At 35.4% G+C, this 12160-nt stretch overlaps 1 protein-coding gene across 2 annotated transcripts in view; it reads right to left on the minus strand.

The window, feature by feature from the left end:
* Nucleotides 1–12160, minus strand: part of FOXJ3 (forkhead box J3) — a 134843-nt gene that overhangs the window by 15042 nt on the left and 107641 nt on the right. For both annotated transcript variants that reach the window (XM_060089632.1, XM_060089631.1), the window contains 5 exons: nt 7699–7827; nt 5291–5465; nt 2073–2489; nt 930–1031; nt 352–543 (listed from right to left, as the gene is read on the minus strand). In XM_060089632.1, the coding sequence (XP_059945615.1) occupies nt 352–543; nt 930–1031; nt 2073–2489; nt 5291–5465; nt 7699–7827 (1015 nt within the window). The remainder of the gene's footprint in view (nt 1–351; nt 544–929; nt 1032–2072; nt 2490–5290; nt 5466–7698; nt 7828–12160) is intronic.

The following is a 12160-nucleotide window of genomic DNA, read 5'->3' on the forward strand; positions in this document are numbered from 1 at the left end:
ATTTAAATTGGTAACACCTCATAACTATGTTCTTATTAAAATTAAAATGTACATATCTTTAAGACATTTAATTCTTGTTTGGTAACTTGAAAGGTTAAAATTCACAAAGGAAAGTCAATTATAAACAATAAGATAATCATGTAAATCATGACAGAAAAACATAGTCTCTTTTATCTCAATTTTTCTAAGATATATCTTAAATAAATTACTTGATTTCATTCATTTCTTAGAAATAAAAAGATATAAATGGATCACTGCTATCATTAACAACATATCAAGTTGCCCCAGACAGTTACTGAATTTCATATGAATGAGAAAAAGAGAAAATCAAGAAGATAATTAAATCCATACCTGTTCCAATGTGTTGGGAAGGTTTTGTTGGATGCATGGCACCATGACAGACATTCTGCTGAACATTACTCTGTGAGTGGATAAGGCCAGTTTGTGTAAAGAACTGATTAAGAGAAGAACAGAGATCAGCAAATTGAACCTGATCTAAAGACCAGTTCTTGAGATCTGCCTGTCTCATACTCTCCATCAAACCTATGAGGAAAGCATTAGAAATACAGTTAGCATGGTTCTGCAAACACTGCAAAGAAAACAGCACTTCTTTTTTTCAGCCCTCAAAATTTCCACTGGTAATCTTCTGCCCATGCAATGAAGAATGACATTTTAAAAATTATTCAAAATCTGATTCTTTTAAATGTGGCCAAATTTCCTTCACAACTCTTGTCTGTGAACCTCCGCTACATCAACTGGCTGAAAGGCTTAATCATGAATTTTGCAAGTGTTGTTTTTAAGCATACTACCAACTGCAAAAGAAACACTATATAAGGAGATGCTTATTTCCACTAAAAAGAGACTTAAAATCTATTCAAAAACACATGATATGTGTATTTGGTTATAAGTCAGAAGGAACCAATACTCACCTTGGAACTGTGAAAGGTCTACATCTGACCAATTAACACTGCTGGCAATTCGACAGCTTTCTTTTAGCATATCAAGTGTTGCATACCAATCATTTGAAACGCCTATAAAAATAATATTGGCAATATTATAAATCCTGGATAGCAAAAGTTTGAGCTGGCCTTACTCCTGATATTGGCCGATCCCAATCCAGTTTTACAAATGGATTCAAACCCATTATATCATGCACTGGGGCAATCTGCTCTGTGAGACAGGCAGGAAAGGTATTATTTCCCTGCATTTTACAAACAAAAGAAATTGAACCTACAGAGGAGGCATGACTTAGCAAGGCCACTATGATGAATCCAAGACTTGAACCCAGCTGTACTCTGCACCATTCCAAGAGGCCCCATCACCTTGTAGTCTATGTCTGTGGTACCCTCTGGAGTTCTGCAGTGCAGAGACTGCCTGGTCTGTGAGCAATGTCAGTTAAGCATCTCACCAGAAACCATCAAGACCTATCTTAAGAGCAACAGACATTTTTTTTTCTTTTAAAATCAGGGTATGAATCTATCATTCTAAATGAAATACTTGGCAGGAATATGCAAAGAAAGAAAAAGTGGGAACATTCACTGAATACGTAAATGCAAGGTACTAGACTAGGCATTTCATATTTTGTATCCTCAATATGATCCTCATAACAACACTGTATACCAGTGTGGTTCTACAGCTAACAAAATAATAAGACCAAAAGAGTTAATGCACCAAAGGTCATAAAGATCCATAATGAGGATTTGAATACAGGTCTTTCAGACATAAATCTATACTCTTTCTTCTATACCACACTAAATCACAATAGATTGCAGACAGACTGTGCATTCCATTCTTCTTTCAAACGCTCACAAAAACACTTGTTTTCCAGAAGGACAAGAGTTAAAACCAAAACCTGCAGAGGTTGCTGAGTTTGCCTATGCTACCACATAAATTGTAATCAAGACAATATCCAGGTGAATCTATAGACTGAAGGACTTACAACTCTAGGACTATGGCAAGGAAACACAAAAGAAGATGGATAAGAAGAGTACTGGTAGAAAATATATATAAGCCCCAGATAACAGATCCAAATTCACAGTTAGCCAAACATACGTCAGAAGACAAAAACTTACCAGAATTACAGGATACCTGTTGTGGTGGAGGCGGTGCCTGATGTGCTAACGTCTGATGCTGATGGTTCGGATGGTGCTGTACGTGCTGGTGTGGCGAGGGATGCTGGGGGTGAGGGGACTGGAGCTGGCTGTGTTGCTGCGGGTGTGGTGCTGGGTGCTGGGGACGCTGTGGATGCTGTGGTAAACCATGCGGTCGATGGGACGGATGTGGAGATGGCTGTGTATGCATCTGGGGGTGGGACAGTGAGACCTGTGCAACTGAATTACTGCCTGTGGTGTTGAGGCCACTGCCATGACTGTTGGTCAGGCTGCTTTGGTTGCTGTGTGGGTGAGAGCTCACTGTACTGCTGGGAGAGTGCTGATAGGAACAAGAAGTGTGGGACTGCTGGGAAGATTCAGAAGGGATGTTCATCAAACCTGAAAACAGACAAAGCAAGATCACTGATGGTCAGATTTCAGTTATACCTTATAACAAACATTTGCAGAATTATTTACAGAGCAAAGGTATACGCTGTCAGGAAGCGATTTTGGCTCAGCTTAACAAGTACTGATGGAGTATCCACCATACCCTGGGCTCTGGGACTACCAAGAAGAAACATCATTCTCTGCCCTCAAGTAGCTCGTGGTCCAGTGGAAGAGACAGACACTTGAGGAGATTACGTCCAACACTTTAAGTACTAAGGCGAAAGTATACAGAGGGAATACAGGAACTCTGCTTCTTCCCTGTTTTACCTAGGAAGGGGCTCTGAAATACAGAGAAGCTTTCCTTGAAAAGGCAATATCCGGATTGAGTCTTGAAAGATGAGTAAAATGTTAAGGGAAAAGTGGGAGAGGTGTTGGGTCACATTGAGGATGGTTCTCTATAGGTCTGTAGACCTTTGACAAAAGAGGAGGGTAGAAATAAAGCCGTTATTTCTGATCTCTTTCTCTGACTACTCCAAAAACTTTAAGTCCAAGATGGCTAGAATCCTTAAGACTAAGCAAAACAAAACAGCCATCTCCACTGCTCTTTTTCATTACTCTTATGGAACATTGTTGAGACAGACACAGTTTAGGGGTTAAGAGTACATATTTCTTAACATCAGAAAAGAGGAATTAAAATCTCTGCACTACAATTTACACACTTGGTAACTCTGGAGAATTATTAACTTCTCCAAGCCACAATTACCTCAATTATAAATGGGTATGATAATAGTACCTGCTTCGTAGAGTTGTTGTGAGGATTACGTGCCATGGTACAAGTGCAGGCTGCAGGTTTAGCTCAGTAAATATTAGCCACTATGATGATAATGATGATTAGGCCAGAAGTGCTTAATGTTAAAAATAATGTATGTTTGGTTTGCAGGTAGACACTCACTTTAACAAACCTTATTGCAACATGTGGTTCTATATAACTACACTATTTTCATATCCCAGAAGATAACATATAATGTTTTGCTGAACCAAACACATAAAAGTTTTACTTGAATGAAATGAAAATAAAGTCCCATACCATACTGTCAGCCAATAAAAGAATCAAAATTTTTAAACAAAAATAAAAGTATTCTCATACTTGTTATTAGGAGTAAAATTATATCAGAGTACATTATAAGATAATCTCAAAACATAATGAATTAAGGTTTTATAGGTAGAAGTGTTAATAAAAGTGCTTGCCTTAACCCTGGGAAAAATGTCATTTACAGGGAATCTATAGGGTTACTACAATAAGATGAAAGAAAGCAGTTATTTCATTATCTATTTCCAATAAAGTCCTAACATTTTAAGAGGGCACCCAGATATAATCTCTACCAACATTTTTAATCCCAAATTGTTTTTAAAATAAAACAAAACAAAATATCTTTCAGAAGCCCAGTATGTAAAACTAATAAATGTAAAGTTGTTTTCTGGGAAGCCATGAAAAGAAACCTGTTAGGTCTCCCTCTTCATCTGCACCCTTCTCTCTGAAACCTCCAGAAAACCCAACAGCTCCAAAGAGGACAATTTGGAAAGCACTGGTCTAGTCTAATCTTCTTCACTGTACAATGGGAAGGCTTAGGTCTAAAGAAGTGAAGTTAACTCAGTTGACTTGATGGTAGAACCTGGACTAGAACCCAGAATTCCTATCAATACTCTTTTCTTTTTTTATTAGTGTAATGAAATAGCATTATGGGTTTCAGAAATTGTCACCATTGTTATTTCAAAGCCAGTATTTTTCTACTATGATCAGCAAAGCTGGATCTGCTTAGCAAAGTCTTAGTTTGGTTTTTTTTGTACTTTTATAGAAAATTTAATATAAAATTTGAGAAAATACACGACTCTTACTTTAACCAGAAAACCAACTTCCTAAACAAACTACTGATATTCATCAATATATATAACACTTACATATAACATTAACTTTCATAATATCTGACAATGATATGTATTAAAATGTAAACTCTTTAAAGGCAGGGATTTTTGTCTATTTTGTCTACTGCCGTGAACAGGTAAACCCTCTGAGTTGGGGTATAAATAGTCAATCTGCCAAACAAAGCAATGCTTCAATGTTTGAGTTCCCAACAACTTCTGACTAGTGTTCGTTCTATGGTGGAACAACAATGAGACATCTTGATCCTACTAAATGACTCTGATTAAAATTAAACCAGCAGCTAATAGGACAGTAATACATAATAGCAACAATCTAGCATTTGGTTGAGATGTAATAGTACATCTCAGCAAGTATCACTTTTAGTGTTAAATCTGATTTAAGTATGTTGTACAAAATAATGACCACTAACTAATGTGTTCACTTATAAGTGCTGTACATGAAACTGCAAATTTGGTGCTACCATATTCCAAAAGTTATCTCTTTGCTAACAGCAGTCAGAACAGAAAAGCAAGGCACATCTATTCTTGTGGTGCAACATTTACCACTCAAACACTTCACATGCTAGACATCACTAATTAATCATGGCAGTCTTTCCCACATGGCATAAATGCAGTGTCAGAATCCTTTAACACAATGCTCCAGGACACCACTAGTAATCAAACGAAGTAGGCATGCATGAGGAGATAGATTTATCTGCCATTCTTGTGCGATGATAAAAATATATACAGACTATAGTAAAGGCACAAAGAACCTTCAATCCTTATCATGATGGTAATGTTCTAAGATTAAAGAACTATAACAGCTGCGATGTGAAAATAATTCTTTAAAAACTTTTAATAAAAAATTACAAAAGAGGTATTAAAAAACTTACCTTGTTGACTAAGTGACTGCTCAAAAACTGACTTATAAAGGCTCCGAAATGAGGCACTGAGATCTTCAAAATTATATTCTGAGAAAAGTAGTTGTTTGTCTCGGTCTGAAAGGTTGTACTGTGGCTGTTGTTGAGGAGTTAATGACTGAGAGACTGGTTCTGGATGATTTGTCACCTAACATTAAAAGAAAAAAACTACTAATTTAATAGCTGTATATCAGAATTGGTTTGTTACATATGATATAAAACTGAAAATATCAGAACAGTTTCTAGAATCCAAAGGAATTAACTTCCCTGTCTTTGGCTTTCCTATCATCTGTTAAGTTGGGTATACATAAAAGGACAGACCACAAATTGTTAACTTAGGTCTTGAAGAATCTCAGAAATCTAATCCAACCTCCACATTTCACAGTAGGGGGAAGAATTTAAAGTTAAAGGACCTTCCCAAGGTCATAATAAGTGATAAGCTAAGCCTGGAACCCTTCCAGTTTCTGTGGAGTCTTCATCTTGATTTCCACAGAAGCAATTTCATCTCAAACTCACTATACTCTGAAACTACTAACATTTCTCATTCATTTATTCAATTAATCTTTAAGTATTTAAACTCAAATACTGTGAGTCAGGTTGTATGGCACTGCCCAAAGCAGCAAGGAACTTCAACACACCTAACTCTTCACTGTAGGTAAATTTTTCTTTTTTAAATGAAACTTAAGGAAAATAAGAAATGAAGGGTAAAAGGAGATTCTGAGAAAAACAGAATAGATCAGGGCCTCAAGCTATGGAAGGAAAAAGAGCACCATGAACACCTGAAAAATAAGAATTATCTCTGAAGACAGCACAACTAGAAATAAAATAAAACATGAACAGCAATATATCTTAAAGATCATATCAAGCAGTAACAAACTACCATTTGGTTTAGTGTTTTGAAAAAATTAAGATATGAACACTGGCTATAGATTTATGCAGCCTTTCAAAATGATGCTCACAAGGAGTCTACAATGACATGGAAAAAATACGAGTTTTGTGTAGGGGAATGGCTCCACCAATGGCACATGACTTCATCATTACTGAGTACTTTAATTCACCACCTGATCAGCTAAATACGTAATTTTTTTCAGGAAGGGTGCATGAAAACAAGGGTAGGATGCTTTCTAAACTCTGTGTATCAAAGAATTAATGTCTTTTTCTTGACTTCACAACTGAATGAAAATTTGGTGGGCATAATATTTATAATTCCAAACCTATTCCCTTGACACTCTGTATAAAGTGTTCCATCATCTTCTGGCATTTAGTATTATGGAAGAGCGGTATGATTTGTGTTTCTCTGAATGTACCTTATTTCTTCTGCTACAGTATCTATGATTACTTCTGAAATTTAAAAATTTGTCATGATGTGTCTAGATATAGTTTTTTTCCCATTAACTTTTCTTAGAACTCAGTAACCCTTCTGTTCTCTATTTCTTCTGAAAACTGCTTCCATGCCAACTATTTGGGGACACCTATAATTCACAATTCTCCACATCTATCATATTCTTTTACATAATTGGTATTCTTTTATCTGTTTCTTCTGCATTCTCGAAAAATATTTTAAAAATTTTCCCCCAGAGCACTGTTAACAGTTTTGCGTTGTCTTCTTTCTCTTCTCCTACATTCAAGGTGAGTTTTAAAACTGCTCTCTGAATTTCTGTTTCCCTCGTGTTATTTTCTTATTTCAGGTCCTCCCTCCCCCTTATATCTTTTTTCTGTGTAAAGTTTTTACCTATTACTCATCTTGGAACAGGGAGAGATCTGATGAGATCAAATTTATACCATGAACAGTGTGGCATATGGCTCTCTCGGGCTCTGTTCTGTCTACCGGGGAGGATAGTTGCAAGATGATTTGAAAAGAAGTATCAGATAACAGAAGGGTCAGCACAGGAGCAAGAATACTCACACAGGTCCCTTTACAGCATAGCTTTGTTTTCCAGACCCAAACTGAAAATACAAGACTGGTTAACAACTGAGTACCAGGTCATCCTAACCTTTGGAGTTTGTAGAATCCCCTTCTTAGATCTGTTTCTGGGAAACTAGGTGATATACATAACCTCTAAGCTCTTTTACCAAGGACTGTAAAATATCACACACAGCTTTAGAAGACTAAAGTAAAAATTCTTTTCCTATTCCAATTGTGTTTCACTTGGGCAGAGAACAGATGAAGTAGACCAAAATATATAACATAGTACAACAATATATTTGTATCTAACGTGCTAAAATATAATAGAAATCTGCTCTACTTATCTAAGCTAATGATCAATTTGATCAGTGAGAAATATACATCTTCCCTTTTTATTTGCGTTTCAATTACGTTTGGTTCTGTTTTAAGCTCTAAATGAGTACTCAACAAAGGAGTTAACCTCACCAAGACTTACCGGTGTGTAACTATGCACACTTCCAACACTGTTCAAATTAACAGATGCCAAACTCTGATCTGAGAGACTGTTGTTAAGGCTACTGCGTGGGCTATCACTACCATCCTGATCAGTGTTGTACAATGTTACCTACAATGAAAAGAACAGCAACATCTGAATAAGTAGTTCCTACTATAAAAAGTACTTTTTAAGCAACTCTACAAAAATACAACTAACCTGGTAGATGGAAGGAAAACAAAACGTTATTGGTCTTTCCTTTGGTGTTTACCTACCCCAAATCCATGCTCTACATCGCTTAACTCCATGTTCACCATGAAATATTGATAATTTACTTTCAAACTAAAGGATATATCCCATCCAGAGGTACATAAATTCAATTTTCTAAAAGGTATAATTAGTTCATTGACATTTAATAAGAGGGGATTATAACAGATTTTTACTGTTAAATATTTCTATAATGCATAAACTTATTTTTACTCAAGCTTTAAGCAAAATCAGTTTTCTTCTTTCAAAATCTTAGGCATCAAAAAAAAAATACAAAAAATAGAATTTAGGCATCATAGTGTTTAAAATATTGAAAACTGTAAACTGTCCAACACAATTGTAGAATCATAAATATGTGATCTGATTTTTAAAATAACAATAATATGCTAACATATGCATTAGACATGAAAGAACTATGTATCAAACTGTTAACAATGGTTAACTGGCAGGGGGCTGGGTATTCCTGAAGACTTCTGTCATTGATAGTGTATATATTTACAATGCTTGAGTACATTTATAATGTGCATTATCATTTTTAATTAGAAACAACAAAAAAGATATTTTTAAAACAGAAAACTAGTCTAACTATCCTTTAAAGTTCTATTCAGATGCTACTACCAATTTTCCTTTCTATGCTCCTACTTTCGTGGGAAAAATTAATACTTTTGATTTTATGGTGTAACTAATTTTTATCCAATTTTTATCCACTACTAGACTGTTAGCAACTTGAGTTCCCCAATAAATAATCATAAGCAGCATAATGTTTTCTACTCAGTATACACATAATAAATACTTGCTGAATTTAATGACCAATTGAGCTATTACCACCCTTCTGTCTGTGCTGAAAATGGGGTCATGCTCAATGCTCACTTGCCAAAAGAGGCCAAAACCTGGAAAACTAGGCATATATGCCTCAATACTTAAGGCAAAACCAAACTGTCTCACATTCACATTAGCTAGGAACAATTATGTGTCTAGGAACTAATAAGGGAAAAGAGTATAAGGAAAAATGAGAGAAAATAAAACTATGGAAAAGATTTTTCTGGTCAATATTTCCAGTGTAAATTTCATTTTTTAAAAAAAACTCAACCTTATGGGCTCTTAAGCAATACAATATCAGCAAATTACAAGCATCCTATGGTCATTCTGTTGGCTGCTCATTCTCTCTTGTCCATGCTTAGTTACCTATCACTCAAGTCAGAAATACTTCCCACCATCTTGGACAAATCCTCATAGCTAAGGAGGATAAGATTTTTATTAAAATGTAACATATTATGGAGAGGAAAATACACGAGTTGTTATAGTTTATTAATTATAAAACAGGCATACTCATGGAATCGTGTAATCAACAGCAATTCTCAAACTTTGATCTTAGAACCCTTCTGCAGTCTTAAATATTAAGGAGTCAAGAAGCTTTTGTTTATTTTGATATATTTATCAATAACTGGCATATTAGAAATTTAAAAAATTTTAAATACTAACTTAAAAATAACTACTACAAACTCAACTATCTGTTAACAAAAAAATTTTTTTTCTCTCAATAAGTTAAGTTAGAAGGGTGCCACTGTTTTACATTTTTGTAAATTTCAAGCCTGGCTTAACAGGAAACAACTAGATTCTCATATCTGCTTCTGCATTCTGTCTGTTGCAATATGTTGTTCAGGTGGAAGTACAGAAAGAAAACCCAGCATCATATATATACATGTGTGTGTGTGTGTGTGTGTGTGTGTTTGGAAAAGGGAAGCATATTTTAATAGACTTTTCAGATAACTGTGGATAGTAGTCTTTTTTTATACTACACAAAAATATGACAAGTGACAATTTTTTAAAGATTAGTTGCAATGTAAAATCTGAAACCATATGAATAAATTTTCATACCCTTTTACATTATAATCCACTTTCCACCTCAGACTTTGAATGGATCATTTACTCATGCATGACTTTATAACATTATGCATTGGTCATTTGGAAAATATCATTCACTAAATTATGCTGATCTTCCAAATACTGACACATTTCATTACACAACATCAAAACATCACACTTGTTAACATTACCAATAATCTCACTGGAAAAGTGTGTGAAGACTGTGAAGCTATCAGACTCACTGTGGTGGATGTAAGTTTTCCGAACCTGTATGTTTTGCTTAAAAGCTCAAATTTTACCACTGGCAAGAGATACTGTCAATTGTTTTCCTTTAAGTGAGAGGCTTACTTTATTCATTTTCAAGAAAATATCTGTCAAATACCCAAATCTGAATAATAGCGTCAGTTGTTCTTTCAAGTAAAACCAATGCTCCATGAACAAAGTGGCTAGTTCAACACAAATGCTCTTCCTTGAAGCAACCACTGTACTTCAGTATACACAGTTTAAGCGTTTTATGTGTACTTCCCATTTCACCACACAGATTCTTAAAAACGTATACTCAAAGGTCACAATTTAATAAAATTATTTTTCCTGCATCACCAAGGATATTCTTAACTAGTATATATATTTTTTAATCTGAAGGGTGTGTGGTTGTGAAGAATACAATGACTACTAGTACAGTCAGGTGTCACTGCCTTGACTTGTGCTAATGTTTACATATTATTGCTTTTGCTGCATCTGTGAAAACACAAAAATAAAGAAAAGGCAAACAGGGCCTCCCTGGTGGTGCAGTGGTTAAGAGTCCGCCTGCCGATGCAGGGGATACGGGTTCGTGCCCCGGTCTGGGAGGATCCCATATGCCGCGGAGCGGCTGGGCCCGTGAGCCATGGCCGCTGGGCCTGCGCATCCGGAGCCTGTGCTCCGCAACGGGAGAGGCCACAACAGTGAGAGGCCCGCATACCGCAAAAAGAAAAAAAAAAAAAAAAAAAGAAAAGGCAAACAGCATTTTAGTATTATCATGGAATCCCCAAAAGGGTATTGGTTACTCAGGTGTCCACAGATCACAGAACCACTGATACAGAACATACCTTCACACCAGAAGGCCCACTCATGAACTCTCCCAATCATCATTCACCAGCCAGTCATTATCCATCCGCATATCTCCTGTTACAGGTAACCACCATACAGACTTCTACCGTTAATGACTGGTTTCATACAATGTATATATCCTTTTCTGTCCTTTTGCAGTAAATTTAGCTAAAGGATTACATAAAGCTTTGTTGTGTGTTGCGTTAGCATCGGCTCTCTTAATCTTTTATTACTTCCTTCATTCCACTTTTTAAAACATATTTTATTCTTTTTCATCCAACTGAGAACTTTATCATTTATATTAAGGTCTCAAATCCATCTAAAATTGATTTTTGTGCATGAAAAAAAATCTCACTTTTCTATTGATTCAGCACCATTTGTTGAAAGACATCACTGAACTCTGTTCCATAATTCTGTTGTCTATTCTTATGCCAATATTACACTTTCAATTATTGTAGGTTTACTCTTGATATTTGGAAGTATAAATCCTCTAACTTTTACATTTTTCTTCAACATTTTCTTCAACTACTGTTTACCATTTGGAGTCTCATTTATCTTTCAAAATCAGCTGGTCATTTCCTACTATCTTCCTTCCCCTAAAAAAAGCATTGTGGAATTTTGATTGGGATATTATATCTGTAGATAAACTCATGAAAAACTGACTTCTTTAAAATAATCTTCTCTATGAAAATTATATATCTACTTATTTATACACCCTTTGTTCTCTCTCAGTAATTTTTTATAGTTTTCTGTGCAGAGTTCATCTTTCATTTAACCCTAGCTACCTCAGAGTTATTGCAGGTTTGGTTCCAGACCACTGCAATAAAGCAAGTATTGAAATAAAGCAAGTCACACGAATTTTCTGGTCTCCCAGTGCATATAAAAGCTATCTTTACAATGTACTGTAGTCTATTAAGTGTGCAACAGCATTATGTCTACAGAAACAATGTATATACCTTAATTTAAAAATACTTTATTGGTTAAAAATGCTAACCATCAGCTGGCAACATAGGGTTGCCACAAACCTTCAGTTTGTAAAAAGCGCAATATCTGGGGAGCACAATACAGCCAAGAACAATAAAATGAGGTGTCTCTGTATTTGATGTTTTTGAATGCTAATGTAAGTATTATCTTTTAAATTGTATTTTCTAACTGTCCATGGCTAATACACAGAAAAATAACTGACTTCTAAAATCCAACACTGATCTAATACTGACACCTTGGTAAATTCACTTATTAATTC

The sequence above is a fragment of the Mesoplodon densirostris genome, chromosome 2 (assembly GCF_025265405.1).
Source record: "Mesoplodon densirostris isolate mMesDen1 chromosome 2, mMesDen1 primary haplotype, whole genome shotgun sequence".
Classification (NCBI taxonomy): domain Eukaryota; kingdom Metazoa; phylum Chordata; class Mammalia; order Artiodactyla; family Ziphiidae; genus Mesoplodon; species Mesoplodon densirostris.